The following is a 19149-nucleotide window of genomic DNA, read 5'->3' on the forward strand; positions in this document are numbered from 1 at the left end:
AAAACAAATGTGTCTTCCAGAGAAAGAGGTCTCCTTATATCCAAAAGGAATAACCACATCCAAGAGCCTTCAGCAGAACTGCAAGCTTCAAGCAATCCACAGCATCAAAAGCAATGAGAGGCCATTGACCACTGCACCAGAAATTTTGCCTGTGGCCAAGGGCATACTCACAGGAATGAGGATAGAGCAACATGGTTAGGAGACTGTCCTAATTCCCACTTGCTTGGTGAGCAGCTTTCTTTTACAGGAGAGACTAAATGTCTGTGAGGCTTGTGTTGTCTTGGTGGCAGTGAGGATTAAAAGACAAAGACACATTATGAATGGTGATACTGACTCTGTCAGCAAAAGACTCTGATGTTTAACATGTAAGACATGCATGTATTACAATAAAAGCATTCACTTACAGAGGTTATCCATCCTATCTGACCTATTCCTGAAGAACAATAACTCTTAAAACTCCAGCAATGTGGAAGATTGCCCTGAGAAATTGAGCAATGTGGAATATTGCCCTGATATGTCACCATGTTCTTGCTCTCCCACATCAAAGCTGCAGTTTCTGTATTTGATTCCTGTTATTGATTTAGATTTTTTAAACTCTTGAAATATCCTTTCTTCAGGCCAACACCAACCCTCATGGACTTTTTCTGCTCTGAGAAGAGGCTAGAAACTGAAAGGTGCAAGCTAGTATCTAAACTTCTATTAGATCAGAGATGTAGATAGTGACCAACATGCCTGTGAAATGCTAGAGATTCAAATAATAGCAAGTAGTCAGGCCAGGGGAAGCTCAGTTACTCTGGGTATTATGAAGGAAAATCCTAAGACTGGAACATAATTGGAATAGTCATTTTCTGAACAGTAAAATGATTTGATTGAGGTGGTATCCTTTCCTGCCCTTTCTTGGAACACACTCAGTCGCATTAGGGGGAGGGTTTGTGCCTAAATGGGATGGGTTTGAGTTGTAAAATGTGATTATTCACACTGCAATAATAATGTGAGACATATAGCACTGTTTAGTCCTTAAAGCTGATCAGCTTATCACTGTCCAACACAAAGGACTCAGAAATCAGATATATGAACAAGCTGAATGTGTTAAAGCAGTGACCAGGGATACTACAGGAACAGGAGGGGCTAGACTAATCTTTGCAAACATGAGTTGTGGTCTTGGTTTCAGTAAAGTACATCAGGCAGGAAAGCCAATGTTCCTTGCTCCTTTGTTTCCCTGTTTTCATCTGCTTCTCGTTTCCTAGGAGAGCTGCATCTTCTGCTCCAGTGTCTATTGGGCTGCATTCTCCCTCCATCTCATCTTCTACCCCATCCCTCCCCTTCCTTTCCCCCGGCTGCCACTTCTGTTCCCTTCCCACAGTGGTTTCAGGGCTCCTGCTGTCACTTGAGGGCCCTTCAAATGCCACATAGGTGGGTATTTACACTGCTTTTGAATAAATGTTGGTTTGTTTTCAGTTTCCCCCACAGGGACAAGAGTGAAGGCAGGAAGCAGGAGTGAGAGCAGCAGAGCACTCACATGGTGCACCCCAAAGTCTCAATCTAGAATAGGCTATTATTTTTATATAAAATAAAGCTTGTTAGCTCAACATTGCTTTTAATGGTAGAATGAAAACTGAGTTAAAAATATGGTGGATTCACATTTTGTTTCCTTGTTTTCCCTACTCCTGTTTTACTGGCAGTCTCCACCTATCCTCATTGCTGCTACTCATGTATTTAACTCAGAGGCAAAGAGCTATGAAATCTCCATCAGCTGAAAAAAATCACAGATAAGAGTGTTCAGCAGCAAAGTTCCAATCACCATCTGAATATTATCTAATTTCACATTGAAAGTATGAATATTTCAGGTTTAGCAGATTATAAATGTCCTGAACTAGTTTTCAGGAAGTCCCAAAGGAAACAATACATATGCTCTGTACTGGAAAAGTTTAAAGTAAAGAACAAGGGGGGGAAAAAAAAACCAAAAGGAAAAAGCAGCCTTGTTTTTTTCTATTGCCTCAAAGTGGATCAATCAGACAGCAATCCCTAGAAAAATGAAAACATGTAGAGTATATCTTAGAGTGGGAGAGATAATAAACTGCTATAGGTGCTAAAGAGCTGCAAAAGAAAAAAATAATATCTGGGTTATATCCTTAAAAATATCTCCTACATTCTTTTCCTGGAGAGTAAAGCAATTTTCTTAGGTGTGTATTATTCTGACTACTAATCAGAAAATGACTGAACTCTGGACAACAGCCTAATTTTTGTTCTGTTTCACCCCTTCTGTCCAAGGTAACAGGGAACACAACTGGTGTCATTAGAATCTGTGTTTTTACAAATTATCCAGACCTGTATTTCTGCTGGTATGAGTGAGAATTTAAACCAGCACTTTAAAATGTGTATGGGCCAAGAACAAATGCTACAATTTACAGGACAAATACTGTCTTTTCAGTGCATGAAAAGGCTAAGCAGTTTTTGAAATTTGGATAAATTTTAAGGGCACTTCAGACATGCTGAATTGAAGGTGTATCAAATTTTCACACCACTTTAAAAAAACATATCAATTATCACACCAATATGCAAATCTTGTCATTGTTTTGATTAAGAAAGTGGAAGGCTGGAGTTTTTTTTTTGAGATACTGTCTTCTCTTGGGAATATATAAGAGCGTAAAGGAGACCAAGATTAAGTTTCATCTAATATTTCTTTTGGATATTCACATTTTGGAGCATTTCATGAAGATCTTATCAAGTTTTGGTGATCTGTCATGGGTTTTTTGGGTTGTTTGTTTGTTTGGGATTTTGGAGTTTTTTGTTGTTTGCTCTTTGGTGTTTTTTCAATTGGTAGGTTGGTTTGGTTTTGGTTGTTTGTTTTGGTTCTTTTTTTTTCTTTTTTGGGAAGAGATGAAGCGTCCAAATGCTCACAATGAGACAGCTGCTCTCAGGTAATCATATATACATACACATTTTCTTACTGACTGCTTAAAACATTGTTCTCTGAAAGTCCAGGTGTTGATTAGATCAGACAAATGTTCTGGTGGTGGGCAACCTAGGTGGAGAGTCTTGGTCTTTTAGCAGCTCAATTTGTTTTTTCACCTAAAATCAAATTAATTTTAAAAATTCTGAGGAGGATCAAACCCCAGTGCATAACCAGGAGTTTGGTGGGAGGTGGCAGGTTTACATTTACAAATTTGCATTACCTGCTGCCATACCAGATAAACTGGCTGTGCTGCATTGCAGGAGTTAACCAGGCAGTGGCCCACAGATTTGATAGCAGAAACCTGCCTTTCACATCTAGGTTGTAATTTGATTTTGACCTATATTGATCACAAAAGCTAGTCTCTCTAGAAGGTGTTGATGATATGAATTATCACTAGATAGCATTTCATATCACCAAGAAATAGCCACAGTTATTAACTATTTATCTTTCATCATGATGCATCAAGCAGAGAGGCCAAGTAGCCACCATGTGAAGGAGTAGAAATTTCCATTTGTCACTAGGTGTGCATTCCCCCAATCAAAAGGAAAACATAGTATGAGTAGTATATGTTTTTATCTCATGTATTTCTGGAGGCAGTTCTGCTGTGTTTCCAGCATTGGACATGACTGCTCAGTATCAGAACTGCAGCTCTTCAGTGAAACATCAAATGTGGCAAGAAAGTCCAGCAGAATTCAAAGTGAATGCAAATCTACTAGAAATAATCAGAACCTCAGAAGAAAGAGACCCAACACCACTAAAAGCAATGGGAAAGGTATTACAAGTTACAGATTGATAGTAATCTACTAATTCCACTGCTGGGGTTATGCCCTGGACATTATTGCTTGGAAAATAAAAAAAGGCTTTGACTGCATTCTGTAGGGGGATATAATGTAAGCAAATAAAGATAGTGTAGAAAGTAATCTTACCCCTAAGGAGTTGTAGCTGGGCCAATTATCAAAGATTAGGAACAGGCCCGACTTTAACAGGCCACAGCTGTAAGCAATGAGAAGAAGAGTGCTATAAAAGAGTGGGGTGGCTGAGTGAGAAGGGAACTGGAGTCAGTGGCTGCTTTGGGAGTAAGAAAGAGACAGTGCTCTGAGGAGCTGTCCATGAGAAACACTGAGAAGGTATGGAACTTTTACTATAAGGAGACAACAGTATGGAGCCCCTGCAGTAAGATGACAGCATTGTGTACGTTGAGATTAATTATCCCTTGGTAAAAGCTTCATGGAAATGAATGGCCTTACTCTGTTAGTTAACCTCTATTGCTCTGTTGGCTTTTCCACAACAGGCTATGTGCTGGGAGAGCCATCTCCCATTCCCTCCGCTGCCTTTTCCTTCAGCAATCAGGGAGATTTGTCCCAGTGCTCAGTCCTCAGCATGGGTGTTATTTTCCAGAGTTTGTGAGCATTTTTTCACTACCATTACACATTCCCACTGCGTAGCAGGAATTGCTGATAATTATCCTCTTCATTAATGTGGCTATTAGAGAGAAACTTCTAAACTTGGCCAACTGCTTAGTCTGTACATTTGATTCTTACATACTTGTGTAGCCTTTCTGTTGACTGCACTGCAGGGCTCCAGCCATAGCAAACCCCAGGCTCCTCTCTTAGCAAGCATAGCCTGTAAAAAAATCAATTTAAATCCATTGAAATATTAAATTGAAGTTGCATTTATTTACCAGTTGCAACACTGCCAGTATTGAACTGCATTTGAAATGCTTTTCCACAGCAGTGGCCTGCAGTGTGAAAGGTGAAATACAAACCTCAGTTCTCTCACCAGCAATATATGCTCAGAGCTTGTGTGGTTACGTGTTCACAACTGAAGTGAAACAAAGATAAGGATCCTGCACTTGCGGCTTTCAACCTGGTGTATTTTAGCTGGCTACCATTAAATACATCACGCTGTGTCAGAACAGCCTTTCTCTCAAGTCCTGCTGCTGTTCTGGTCCATCAGCATTTCTTTGGAACGCACTCAAATACAGCTGCCATTTTTTTATTTATAATTAAGACCTTTCCAGCCGGAAAGCAGCTTCAACCACCTGATTTAGCAGGTGTTTTATGCGTGTGAGCAGCATTTCCTTGGGTGCGGCAGACAGGGATTAGGCACAGCTCGAGGCTGTACTTCAGATGGGAGCACTCCCGTGTGGGGAGCGATGGCACCGGGCAGGAGGGAGGAAAACTCTGGGGACCGTAGCGGTGTCCTTGAGAAGGGGTCCCGGTGTCAGAGCCAGACATGGGAGCAGATCGGGAGCCAGAGCCGACCCTTCCCTGGCGCGGAGCGGCTGTGTGAGCACAGCACAGCCAGGGCCTGAGGGGCTGTCAGTGGGAACCCACGCTGTGCTATCGATCCCGGGATCCATTATCGCAGTTATCAGCGGGGTCACAGCCCGCAGGTGACCCTGGCAGTGTTCAGCGTGCCTGTGGCTGTCGCACGCTGCGTGTCGGGGAGGATTCACCCCAGAGCCGCAGCGCCGAGGGATGCCCGGCATCCCCTTCGGTCTCCTTTGGATTCCGCCGGCACCCCGGGTTTCCCCGCTGCCGGGAAGGACCCGCAGAGCCTCGGGCAGCGCTGTTTAACCCGGTCCGCCGCCGGCTGTGCGGGGCTCCTCCTGCCCCGGCATTCCCGGTTCCTGCTCCCGGGGGCGGCGCCGCCATTGCGCTCCCGCGCCGCCAGGGGGCGCTGCGGCGGCGGCGGATAGGGGGCCGGGCCAAGCCCACGTCCGAGTTCCCAGGGCGACGGGGCGGTCGCGCCGTGACGTCACGGTGCTTCCCGGTGACGTCAGGCTGGCCCATGCGCCGTGGCCGCGGCGATTCTGTGTGACGTCACGAGGCCGACCGTGACGCGCCGGCGGCGCTGGGAGCGGGCCGGGACCGCGCTCGCCGCCCGCCCCTCGCACTACGGGTCGCGGCTGGGGCCGCCCCGGTGGCGGGGACGCGGCCGCCCCCGGCCCCGCCCTCGCCCCGCCGCTCCGGCCCAAGATGGCGGCGCTGAGCAGCGGCGGCAGCGCCGAGGGGGCCTCGCTCTTCAACGGGGACATGGAGCCCGAGCCGGCCGCGCTCGGCGCCGGCTACGCGGGGGCCGGCAGCGGGGACCCGGCCATCCCGGAGGAGGTGAGGCCACGCGGCGGCCGCCCGCCCCCGGGGCTCGGGCCCGGCCGTGCCGGCGGGGGCAGGGAGCGGGGGCCGCGGCGCGGAGGGCGCGGGGCCCGGCCGGGCTGAGGGCGAGCCCCGCTCGGAGCCGCCGCGTCCCGCCAAGGTGCCGTGCGCGGTTTGGCCATCCCTTCCCCCCGATGCCTTTGAAACACTCGAAATGCGTTTTAAAGCCGAGGCTGGGTTCGGTTCGCTCTGCGGACGTGCCTTTTGTGGAGGCTTTTTGCACAAAGCGTCTTAGGAAATGTTAACGGACAGGGCACCGTGCAGGCAGCGAGGATGTCAGGCCTCTGCTCGGTGTCTCTCTTACATACTTCCTGTGTTTTTGGGGCTTATTACTTAACTTCCCAATCCCACGGCGAGCGAGCGGTACTACCTGTTTTGCTGGGGCTGAAGTGCGAGTTGCGAACGCTTCCGAAATGTTTTCGGAAGGGGGAATAAACTGTGCGGCAACAACACAAGGTGCTTCGCAGATTCGAGCGCTGTAGGCATCCAAGGCAGACCCACCTGCCAGATGCCATGCCTCGAGTCTGTTGTGGAGGTAAATACAGATGCCACAAGCTCTGCTGTTTTGTTCTCAGCCTCACCGGCTGGAGAGTGTTTCGGCTCAGCTTTCCCTGGAGTGTCTGTGCAGCCGGTGGGAAACCTCGCGTCTCTGAGCAGCCTTGGGGCCCTGCGAGGAGCCCAGCCCACCTGGGAGCCTCTCCTTTCCAGCCTCCAGCTGGGAAAATGAGCTGGCTTGGACCAGTTGCTCTCTGAGGGGTCCAGTTTGATTCCCAAATCCCCAAAGATTGGGAAGGGGGGTTTATTTATCCATTTTATTTATTAATAGCATACTGGATTATAGTGGAATTAGTGGGTTGGGAAGTTTGAGAAGTGCTAGAGCTCATGCTGGGTGGATGGCCAGAAAGGAGAAGTAGGGAAAGAGTCTGTCCCTATGGATGTTTGCAAGATGTGAGGTTGATTCTCTCATCTTAAGGAGTTCCTGACTGACTTGCTTGCTGAAGGTAGGCAGAATTCAGCAGTACACATCTATTTTACACCTACCCAGCATGGTGATTACACACCTTGAGTAATGCCAGTCCAGTCTGAACTTCCCTGAGTAAGGAGAAACTCTCAGCTGGTTAAGAAACCCAAACACCTGAAGAGTGGGCTTCAACAAACACACGCTTTTAGCAGCAAAGTGAGGCTAAAAAGCTTCTGAATTTCTCATTATCTCTGTAATTTTAAAAAATATGGAATTAATCCAATAACTGGTTTATATTGTGGCCCTTGAAATAATAACACAATACAGTTGAGCTGCCTAAACTGAAGTAGAGGAGAGGAGAGAGGGAAAAGCAGTGGCAGGAGGCAAGAATATTTTTTGAAAAACAATTGTCACGCTGAAGGGATGGTTTGTGAAACTGCTCTAAGTCACTTGAATTCAAAAATGTTTGAGACTGTGTCAGTCATTAGGTTTGATTCCAAAGGGTAAATTACATAGTGTGGCCGCTCCTGCTTCCATCCTGGATGAGGCAGAGAAAAGTGGTCCAGCATGAGGAGCACCTGCTGAGCAGAAGGGTTGGTGGCCTGTCACTACAGGTGTAAGTATTTAGGAAGTGTGTGGGGGACAGTCTTGTATTATTTAAAAGCAAACTACTTCTGCCTTGGAAATACTGAAACACATGGGTCTCAAGGCAGACCTGGTTGTAGAGTTTTTATTTTCTGATGTGGTTTTGTTCTGTAGTTAACAAGTTCTTCCTCGAGTTGTAGGTAATTATGTTTTGTTTACTGTATAAGTGCACCTATTACTTCACCTAAACCTGTACCTTAATGAAGTTCAAGCCCAAACAATTGCTGACACAGTTAAAATGGAAACTATCCTTAATACTGAAACAAGCCAACCTCAAGTGTAAGGCAAGTTCAAAGTGCCATAAGTCAGAGAAATACTGAAGTGCGTGTAACTGACTCATGGCTGGAATGTAAGTACATGTTCTAGTGTTTTGTTTCATTGTTTCAAGACAAGGTAAACCCGGGCTTTAGAGGTAACCTTGCTGTGGAAGTCTGTCAAGGAGCATGACCTTACTTATTTAAGGCAATACCTGAAAAGGCTTCAGCTCCTACAGTCTTTAGGGAATTGCAGTCCTGATTTCCAGAAGGCAGACCTTCAGTCCTGCACTCAGTTTCTGCTGTTAAAACAGGAGCAGACAAGAATTTCTGACAGATGTTGAAGTCATCTTACACACCTTACTTGTATGTTAGAGCCCTCTGGTAAATGAGATGTTCTGTATTGAGATTGTAATCGAGTGCCCTGTGTTGGTTACAGCTACTTCACTGTCCCTTATGAATTCTCAGGGGCTGGGACTTTGAAAAACAAATTTATTGTTCAACTCAGTTCTTAATCAAATAGTGGATTTTTACCTTTAAAAGTTGCTTGGGTAGCCTAAGTGCTGTTACTAAAAATCTTCTAATAATGAGTATTGCTAAATCTTTTTTCCCCTATGTAAAAATTCAGAGTTGGTTAGGGTGGTTGTCCATGCAGTCCTAAAAAAGATACAGGGAAGGGCTACTTCTTGGAGACAGAAGGATTTGGGAAGAGTAGGGCAAGTGCCTTTGGGAGAAATTTGTTCCTTTTCCACTCCCAGTTTGGTTGCTGGGGCTGGGAGGCCTCGGATGAGAGCTGGAATCTGCAGGCACAGAGGTTGGCTTTTCCCCAGCATGAGTTCTCAGGACCAGAGATTGTTTGGATGGAAGGTTTTCAGAGCATTACAGGGTTGTTGATATAGTAAGGAGTGTGTGACAGCTGGGAGGAAAGGTTCTGCTCTTGTTGCTAGAGATTATTTACACCAATATTAAATAATTCAAATGGGATTTTCTGTACTCGGAGCTTTGTAGCCTAAACTGCTCTTTGTAAGACAGAAATTACTCTGAAGGCTGTGAAGTGAGGGGCTGAGCTGCTGGATGGTTGTTTTCTAGGCAGCAATGCTGGAGTTTATCCTGCATGAATATTAGTTATAAATTTAGAAACCTTAATCCTATGAAACAGATTTAAGAGTAAAATGGAGAATGGATGAAAAGATACATAAAATGAAGATAGAATGGAAAGGCACCTCTAACCTCACAATATGAAGTAAGTGATGGGTTCTCCTAATGTAATGTAGGTGCATGAAGTTAAAGTGGGGTTGATTTTGTTGCAGTAACATTTAGGGAACCTATGGTGCTGGGTATTAGAGGATCTATTTCTCTAAAGAGTTTAATAGTAAACATGCTACTTGTTTGGAAGCTTGAAACCATATGAGTGGTTTTTTACTTCATTGCTTTTGTAGTTTTGGGAATACATTTTATGTTCAATCTCAATTACGTTTCTGTGCATTAGTATTCAGTGAGTGAAGTAACTTCATAGTCTGTGAATGACATCCCATTTAATTGTGAGGACAAGTTAAAGTGGAGCTGGATGTGAAGCATCTTGTAGCTGATATTCTGCAGTAGTATATCTCAAAAGATAAGTGAAATAGTTGTTTCTTTTACATAGCATGGGAAAGGCCATGGTTAATCCTGTCTGACTTTGGGTCACAGCTTTGAGAAATGCATGGTGTGGCTGAGGGGAGTCTAGAGCAGAATACTGGCAGTGATAGAAAGTCTGGAAGGTCAGAGTTTTGAACAAAGACTCAGTCAAATCTGAAGTTGTTGAAGAAACATGGAAATTGTCAAATCCGATGCAAAGAAGAATGCAAATAACTCGTTTGCCAGGCTTGTGATGGTTACTGCCAGAAGTAGTGAGTTATGTGGTAGCAGAGGAGATGGTTCCATGTTACTATGAGCTGTTGTTCTTTATGGCTAGGAATAGTGAAGCATGAAAATAGACATTCTGAACGTATAGATAAGCTCATTAATGGACTGTTCATTAATAGACTGTCACCTCAACAGGCAAACATACATCAGGAGTGATGGGGGAAAGTTGTTCCAGGTGTAAAAAAGACAATTATTTTGGTAACATCTCATCTTTTTTTTTTTTCCTTAGGGTTTTTTATTTATTTCTGGCAAGGTGGATTGAACACTAGAACACAACCTTGAAATACTTAGGTTTACTGAGGATAGTAGAGATTTCTACTTAAGGTGTTTTTCCCAAAAGGGAATAGGATTAGCAGCTCTGTCCTGTGGTAGCTTGTTTGATTACACAAAACTTGCTTAATAGTGTGGTGGCTCCTTCTGGAAAGTTGTGATGTCTTGGGAAGCTTGTTTCTTATCTCTGTGGGTATCCACAAACTGGTTGGGAACAAAATGTTAAGTACTGATTTTTTTTTTTTCCTGACTTGCAGTCTTGCTTCTTAATTCCCATTTATATTTTGTTGTACTTGTTAAAACTCAAAGACCTCTTATTTTTAAAGCTGTTCTAATAATACCCTTCTTGACACTTGTTTAGCTACGAGTGGCAAGTCTTTTGTTGCATGAAGTTAAAAATACTGTAGACCAAATGCATTTTGGGTTTTGGCGCTGTTTTTTGTTTGTTTGGTTTTTTTTTAATAGAGATCTTTTGATGGCATCTTTTAACAAACTCATCTTTTAACATAAACTGATAACCCCCAAGTTTTCTTAAAGCTGCAACATTCCACTTTGTAACAAATCTGTAGTTCACTTTAATTAATTGTTATATCTGTCAGAAAATTTGAATGCATGAAATATTTTCGAGGGAATTTGATTTATAAAGAAATCTAATTTTATTTGTAGTTACAAGGGAAGCAAAAGAAGGTTTTGATTGATCATGGAATTACTAATTCTCTTCCAGTCTAGCCTTCCAAGGAAGGTGTTTCAGGTTTAATGGAGGGGGGTTTCTGAAACACAGTTTTGGCCGAGTGTAAGTTTTATTTTCAGTTTGAACCACTGGCTTCTGGAGGGTGGTGAAATGTACAATGTATCAGAAATGCCCTGCCATAACTGTAGTCCCTGTGGTGTCTGCTGCTCCCTGTCCCTGCAGTTGGAGCTCAGTCAATCAAATGCTGCTGTGACACCAGAGCTGCAGTTTTGCCCTTTGCTGTGCCCAGGTCACCCCTCTCAGCCAGACCTACTCCCCTGTGCCCACTTGGTGCCCACAGGTCCTGTCCTGAACTGACTCCGCTCACTGCTACTGAAGGAAATCAGCGCTGCTTTTGCTGCAGTAGTTTAATGCAAACTCACTGAGTGGAATCTCCTCAGCATGAGGAGCACCCAGTGAGTTCTAAAATGAAGTGAGACACTAAAAGAATGTGGTTGGTGGAGTAGTGGTAGTATGGGGTGTGTGTGTGTCCCCTTTTCTGTTTGATTATTATAAATAATCTTTGTCCCATAAAATTCCATTGAAGCCTGAATTTTATGTGTTTGAATAAGAAGTTGTGCTCAGAGACTTCCATGGACTAGTCAGGTTTAGGTCCTGACTTTATGGTCTTGAGCTCCCCGTCCCAGGCTGTAAGAACCTTCCTTGGTGTCTCTGGAGCCCTTCTGAGGCTGCCTTTTACAGCAGTAGGGTTGCATGCCACAGCTGTGCCAGGGATGTGAAGGTGTCTGTGAGCCGCTTGTGCAGCGCGTGTGCGTTTCCAGCCGCCCTGACCACGTGAGAGTTCTGGGTGCAGCGTTTCGTTTTGTGAGGTGTGAGATGGTTTTCATAATTTTCAACTGTTCACACATCTGTGTGTGAACACAGCTACTTTCTCACAGCTAGTGCAGGATACAGAAGTCAGCATGCAATATACGGGTTCTCTTGCTTCAGCTTTTTTATTCCACTTGCTCTTGAGCTTTTGGGCTCCCAATCCTCCCTCCTGTGCACAGCTTCTTTCCAACACGTTGAAATAAGTATTCATTCAACTGATTCTCCATTCTGTGGCCAGTGCTAAAGAGGGCTGGTTGATGCAGAATTACATGCCTTTTCTTCTCTTTTTCTCCTGCTTAAGCCCCTTGCAGCAAGTGTTTGGTTTGTTGCACCTTTTGAGCATTTGTGAGTTTTGGAGAAGCAGCAACAATGTTTTTCTTTATTCTGTTTGTAATTACGTTTTAGGAAAATGGACCATAGCAGAAAACAGGCAAAAATCTAATTTGTAGCTCTTCTCTTTGACTGAAGGTGCTGCCAGTTCAGGCAGGAGTTTTGAGGGAGCAGTGCTACCAGTTATTATCCCACCATGTCACTCCCCAAGCAACAAGAGCATTTAAAATCAGAAAACACAACTTCTCTTCAAAATGGAGCTTGTTGTGCAGTGCCAGATATAGTGCTCAGTATCAAAGGAATTTTCCACGCTATCAGTGTTAAATTCAGGAGATCATGAGTGTGGAGCACTGAAGGGCACTTTTATTTTTCTGAGGTTCTGATCAAGTGAAATACTTTTGTGAGTTCTCCCAGTATACCTGCACAAAGCTTAGCATGAACGGGCAGTTCAATTTCTACATGAAACCAACTTTGTTTAAACTCTTTCTTTGGGAGACAAGCAGAAAAGACTGTTATTGAAGGATTGAACTTAGTTTAAAAATGTGTTGCATAACTAAGTGGCTAGGATATTTTTTTCTTTTGACCCTGGAAAGGAGGATACCAGCTCTAATGTCTTGCTTTGTTATATAGTGAGGCCTCTTAAACAGTATCATTATTAGTAAAGCTGTTTTAAATGCAGTGGTAAGCAATAAAACTCTCCAAATGCAGTTCCATGGTGTTCAGGCAACATTTGCTGACACTTGGAGCACAGACATGGTAACTTAATTTTTTTTTCCTCTTTATCTCAGATAAAGTGTTTGTTTTGAAGGTAGACATTTCTGGAATCAGAATAGTGTGTCTAGTTTTTCTCTCTCTAGTACAACTTGTTCAGTTGTGATGTTTGAAAAGCACTATAAAATCAACCTGAACTAAAATTCATCATTATAACTAAGAAGTTGATTGTATCTCAATGTTTAGAATTGGATGATTGTATATTGGTGCCTCAGTCTTTGGTCTGGTTTTGAAAATTTATTAATTAAACTCAGTAGGTCAGACATTCTCTATAGTAGGTTTAAGGAATGTAGATTTAAATGTGAGTCTTTAGTATCATCTGAGGCAGCTTTCAGCAGAGATTTCTTTAAGCAATCTATAATTCTTCTAGAATACAGTTTGTACTGTCTCTTGTGACATTTTAAAGCCTGTGTAAATCATTGAAAATTGATATAACTTTTTCCAGATTCTAGGTTAAGTAGTTAGTGTAGTTTTTTTTTTTTTACTTTCCTATTCTACAATGTATGGCAAGGAGCTGGTTCTGCCTTTTAAATAATTTCATTTTCCAAGGTGGTACTGGGGTTGCTAAGGCTGGGTGGTCTGCTGAGTAGAACACAGAATGCTGCTTAGGAGAATGTGGTTTCTGTGGCAGTTCCTATTTGACTGTTTCCTTTGACTAGAAGCACGTTACTTGTGTTTTAAAAATGAAAAAAAGATTTGCTCTATTTGAGCTTTTGAGATCTGTTTGTGATAAAAATAAGATACCTTAACTTCTTTATTGGATCACAAATATTTCTAAACAAGCAGAGTATATTTGTACTCATCCAACAATTCCAGCTGTCTTTTATGTTTTCTGATCAGTTGGTAGGAAACCGTGGCAGTAGTCACTATGTAGAAACAGTTTAGTGGTGGAATATTGCAAAGTTTATAACAAATTATTTTATGGATTGATAATATGGACTTTTAAATAGGTCCTGGTTATCTTTTCTGCCTAGTGTAATTAGTTGTGTACTCTGGCAAGGAGAGAGAAGAATTAAGTTCTGTAGTTCAGCTGAAACTGAGTTTATTTGTTTTGTCATTTTAATTAATGTGACCAAAGCTGTGTAAGAGCTCTACTGGACTAGTGTTTGCTCCTTATAGGCAATTATTGTAATTAGCTGGCTGGTTGCTTGCTTTCCATTACAAATGTGACTTTTCAGCTTTAGGTGTGCAGAGAAATAGTCTGGTGTCTTCATATAATCTTTCTAAAATGTCACTGATGCATGGATTTAGTGTCATTGAGATTCTGTAGTAGTTACGTGGCTAAAGCAAAATCACATTCTTAAATGGGTTAGAAAATCTAGGTAGTTTATTTCCTCTTTTATTTTTTTAAACCTGTTCCTGTCTAGGAGAAGTTGTTGAATTCATGAATGTAACACAGGGAATTGTTCCTGAGCTCGGTCTGTGCGTGATCCTCGTGACTGCTGCATTAGTATCCAAGTGAGTAACAGGGACTACTAGTACTGCAACACAAAAGCCATGAAAATATGGAATTAAAGATTTAGCTGTGCAACTGGTGGTTAATGATTTAAATGAGGGATACAGGCAGCTCTTATTTTTCCACACACTGCTGTTCTACTGTGGTAGAGAACATTTGTTAACTTTACTTTTTATAGTGCTTGGAGGCAAATTCTACTTAGCAGCAAGCAGTAAAGATGGCAGGTGATGGAAAAAGTGGGAGAATGAAAGAGAATTGAAACCTAAACAGGAAGGTTGCTGTTTCATGGTAGCCTGAATCCATCTAAGTGTGAGCTATAGAGAGCAAAGGTGACTTTTTCACCAGCTGAGATGATCACTGGGTCCTTTGCCAAGCTGTTTTAAGCAGTAGACTGGCAGAAAGCTAACCTTGACGAAAAGAACAATTTTTTCACTTGTATGGCGTACTGAAAGGGTTCAGCCAAAGGTTTAAGTTATGGAGAAAGAGTAAGGAAGAGAGCAGGGGTAAATAGCCAAGGACAATGTGATAATTGCACCCACCACCTTGGCTGGAGTGAGCTGCAAAGCAGTCAATGCCTAAGGCTCCTGGGTGGCTTCATTCTTACAGAGAAACTACAGGGAATGAACTTCACTGAGCTTTATTCTTTACAGTTTTTGAATTTATTTTAAAATATATTTTTAAACACTTGTGAGATGTAAGGAGCACTTGAAGTCTGAATTCCTTTGTTAAAGAGGAGGCAAGTTAAGGGGCAAAGGCCTGTCAGCCTGGAAGACTGTTTATTTGGCTTTGAGAGTACAGCTGAATGATGAGCAATTGAGTTTGTGCTTAGAACTAATGAAAGCAAAAGACATAGGTTACTCTTGGTTGCAACTGATGGTTTGCAAAGAAATGAGAGAGAGTTTCTGCTGTGAACTCTTCGAAGATGGTCCTTTGATACTTGAGTGTTAGCCAGATGTTGCCTAGTTTTCTGGAGAAGGGTGGAAGTTGTTGGGTGTTTGGTTTTGGCTGAGATGGTTTTGTTCAACAGGAGCAGTGTCAGATGTAGCTGGAACTGGCACTGCTAGCTGCAACTTAGTCTTTCCGTCATAAAAATTGCTACCTGTTAAATGGAAAATAGATTTTCATCTTGAAGCCTTTTTAATATTTAATTAACTGCTGTGCTTACAGCAGATGCTCACTGATCACATTACTGTATTAATTGACCTAGTTATGATCCTAGTTGTCAGACAGGGTAGTCCTGAAAATGCTGCACCTCTTCTTGAGGATTTTCCTTCCTAAATGTAATCTTGTACATCTTCCCTAAGGCCATTTGTCATGAGTCTAGAAAGATACATTCATAGGCTTTTGTGGAAAAGGAGATAACAGGTCCTTTTTCTCTTGGCTACAGGTACTTCTGTAGATACTGTTGTCTGTAACTTATTTATTAGTCTGTGGTTGTAAATTTTACTGACTCATTTCCAACTGCCTACATACAGACTTTGACAGTGTTCTATTGTCGGCTATCTCAGACATTTTAAAGGACCTATAAATAAAAATTATAAAAATGGTTCGCTGAGATTCAGAAAAGTTGGGCAATATGAACTAGGAAAGGCAGGCTTGATGTTGACCTTCATGTCACTTGCAGAAACCCTCATGTGAAAGCCATTGCAGGCTGGTTTTCAATTCAGTGACGTTTTTCAGCTGTTATTTGGCACACTTGTTTAAAACTAACTTTAACTGTGCTGTTGAAAATGTGGTAAGCATGAGGAGCCAGGAGAGAAGGAAAAGTGGAAAAATGAACACGGTGAATGCACAACTTGCGAGAAGCTTCCACAGAGGAATGGAGAGGAGCTTTGGCCTGGAGTATGGGAAGAAGGCAAGGACTCTCCATCCCACTGCCTGTGCTTGTTCCAGCACATGCTGCAGGAAGTGAGGAGCAAGCTTAGTAAGAGTTAAGGAGACTGGGACTGAGATGAGTGAGGGGGAAAAGTACCTGAAGGAGGGACCAAAGGGCAAGAAAGAGGCAACAGTGATTGTCAGCGTAGAAACTCAAACCCACATCATGCTGTGCAAATGATTTGTGTGCTGCCCTTGCATTAACCCCATTCCTATGTCTGTCTTTCACCCAAGCATCTCATTTTCAAGTTAGTTGATATGTTAGTCCAGCTCAAGACATCTCATACATGACAGCTTTCTGCAGTGTTTTCTGACAAAGTGGATCCTTGCTCACAGGATCAAACAATTGAATTGATGGTGTAGGAAAGAAGCCTGAAAGGACTGATTGGAATAGTATTAGATAGGTATTGATGATTTTGTCCTCTTTATAAAGCAGCTTCCAAATGAAATGCTTAATTTCTTGATTGTTTCATTATTTAATTACACTGTTAGTTCTGTGAGAGTATTCTCTGTCATCACCAAGTGTGACAATCCGAATGCAGGATATACTGTTCCTGGACAAATACTGCAGTTTTTTTCTTACAGAATAGATTTGAACTTTGAGTGTCTTCTACCAAGTATGAATCATACAGCTTAGAGTTGGGATGCTCTGCAAGGTTTGAGTGGTGATGCCAGGTGCAGAAAGTATGAAGATAGGTTTGCTTTGTGATGTCTCAGGAACTGCACATTTTGACAAGCAGTGAAAGATGTGAAAATAACTTTGTGGTTTAACCTTGCATGTACCTGAAATTAATGTCCAAAGGCTTCTTTAGCTCTCTCAAGCTCTCTTGAGCTTGGTGCTGTAATTCCTTCCCTGAGGGCCCCTGGAGCAGGCTCCTGGTGTGACTCCTAGGATCCTGTGCAGGGCTGGGAGTGGGACTCTGATCCTTGTGGGTACCTTCCAGCTCCACATACTGTGGTCTGTGCAGCCATAGTCTGCCCTGAATAGAATGGATTTGGGCTTCTGCTGTATCTGACTTGCCTCTGGCTTGAAATAGGTCATTGTCTTTATTGCATTGTAAGGGAGTGCTTATTTGCAAAATTAATGCACAATTATCCACAATAGGCAGATTCAAGTTGATATATTCCAGTATATCTGGAATATTTCCAGTTGTCTGGCTGCCTGTGTCTATGTTAGCCTGCGTCAGCTTCCTTGTGTCAGCAGCACTAAAAGGAGAATCAAATCTAATCTCTTGTGATAGAGAGTAACCTTAACCTAAAGCTACAAGATAGGCCAGAAACATTTATTTGATGCTTTTTTTGGAAAAATGATATGGTTATCCAAGCTGTAAAGGATTCATTACTTTTTCATGGAACTACAGTTTAAGCAGTGTCTCAAGTCCCCATTCTGTTTCCTCTGGAAAGGGACCAGACTTGCATGTGGGCACTACTGGGTGCACTGCAGGTTTACTTCAAAATGCATTTAGGTTTCCAGCAACTGTCTCTGAGGCTGGCATCAATTTTTGTATTTCTGTAAGGTACTTGACAATTGTGGTTTTATGTTTTCCTACAGGTGTGGGTTTCATAAACATAGTGGAGCTCATAAGAATAAGAAAAAGATGTCTGTTCTTTCTCAATAACTTTCAGGCAGTTTTCTTTTACTTCTAAAAAAATGTGAATAAAGAGTGGATAAAGGGATTACTTTAATCTTGAAAAACTTGGGTTTATTTTGTGGTGTAGGAACAAGCTCTTTGGTCTGAAACTGATTGATATAAGAATTCCACATGCCATGGTTTTGGTGTCTCTGTTGTTAGGCAGTTCTTTGGTGGTGTCTTGGAATGTATGTGCTTCTGGGCACTGAGACCCTTGCTAGGCCTTTTTTGCACATTTGGGTTTTATTTGGATAGTTTATAGGAACATATGTATCTGTGAGTGCTGCTGAGGTCCAGAGATGTAATTCTGAGGCACTTGGTGTTCCAGGGTGTTCTGCACAGCCAAGATGGGGCTCTGGCTCGGCTCAAGGTCTGCAAGGCTGGGCTGGGCTCGTGACACAAACTAAGCTGAGCTGGCTGAGTGAGTGAGTCTGCAAGGAGGAGAGATGGGCTGAAGCTGCTGGCTGTGAAAAGGCAGCAGGGATGGTGGAGTTGTGGTGAGGCAGAAGCTGTGGGTGCTGTGCTGGGCAGCAGCAGGCTTTCCTGAGTCACGTGAGGCCCCTTGTTCTGGGTTCCAGTGAGGAAAAGACCTGAGTTCCTTCAATTGAATTGAAGCAGCAACTGATCCTGCATAGTAGGATGCAGTGGGCCTGCACAGGGGTTCATTCTCAAGGATTGCTCTGGATCACAAAAAACTCTGTGTTAGTATGCTCACAGATGCAGGAAGCCAGAAGGTAACTTTGCTCTAAGTAAATAGCAGTACAAATTGCCACTTAAAAGGAAATTGTGAAGCTTGGAAATTTGTTATGGCATATGTGTTCTTATGCTAGAATATGTGTTCTTGGGCTAGAATATGCTAGTCAATACTAGATTTGTGAAAGTTCTCATCTTGTCAGAAGACTTGATGAATATGGCACACAAAATAGCTTTTCCATTTCTGTGAGCAACAAGTCATTATTTGTTGCTATGGCTGACTTTGATAAATTTCCTTCTCCCTTCAGTGTACTTTTAAATGTATGAGGAACTTTTCTAACATTATAGAATCCATATTAAGTTTGCCTGTAGGGTTCACTTGTGGCAAGGCTCTTGGTTTCCTGCACAGATACATACTAGGTAATTCAGGGCAATGTTTTTGGTTCCTCTGAGAAATTTTGTGTTCTATTGGACTGTAATTTCAGCTTCTTCAGGTGAAGATATTTTTATTTCAGGCTGGTAACTGGCAGCAAGTTTAAAATTTTTTCATCAATCTCAATCTTAGAATCACAGACTGGTTTGGGTTGGAAAGGACCTTAAAGATCATCTTGCTTCAACTGCCCTGTCATGGACAGGGAACTTTCCACTAGACCAGGTTGCTCAGAGCCCTGTCTGACCAGGCC

The 19149-nt window shown here is 42.7% G+C and overlaps 1 protein-coding gene across 2 annotated transcripts in view; it reads left to right on the plus strand.

The window, feature by feature from the left end:
- Nucleotides 1–5817: 5817 nt before the first annotated feature.
- BRAF (B-Raf proto-oncogene, serine/threonine kinase) overlaps nt 5818–19149 on the plus strand; it is an 83729-nt gene continuing 70397 nt past the window's right edge. The window contains exon 1 of one of the 2 annotated variants that reach the window (XM_064738044.1): nt 5818–6069. In XM_064738044.1, the coding sequence (XP_064594114.1) occupies nt 5938–6069 (132 nt within the window). In that variant the 5' untranslated portion in view covers nt 5818–5937. The remainder of the gene's footprint in view (nt 6070–19149) is intronic. The other variant, XM_064738050.1, reaches the window with a different exon arrangement.

This window comes from Zonotrichia leucophrys, chromosome 1A (assembly GCF_028769735.1).
Source record: "Zonotrichia leucophrys gambelii isolate GWCS_2022_RI chromosome 1A, RI_Zleu_2.0, whole genome shotgun sequence".
NCBI lineage: Eukaryota > Metazoa > Chordata > Aves > Passeriformes > Passerellidae > Zonotrichia > Zonotrichia leucophrys.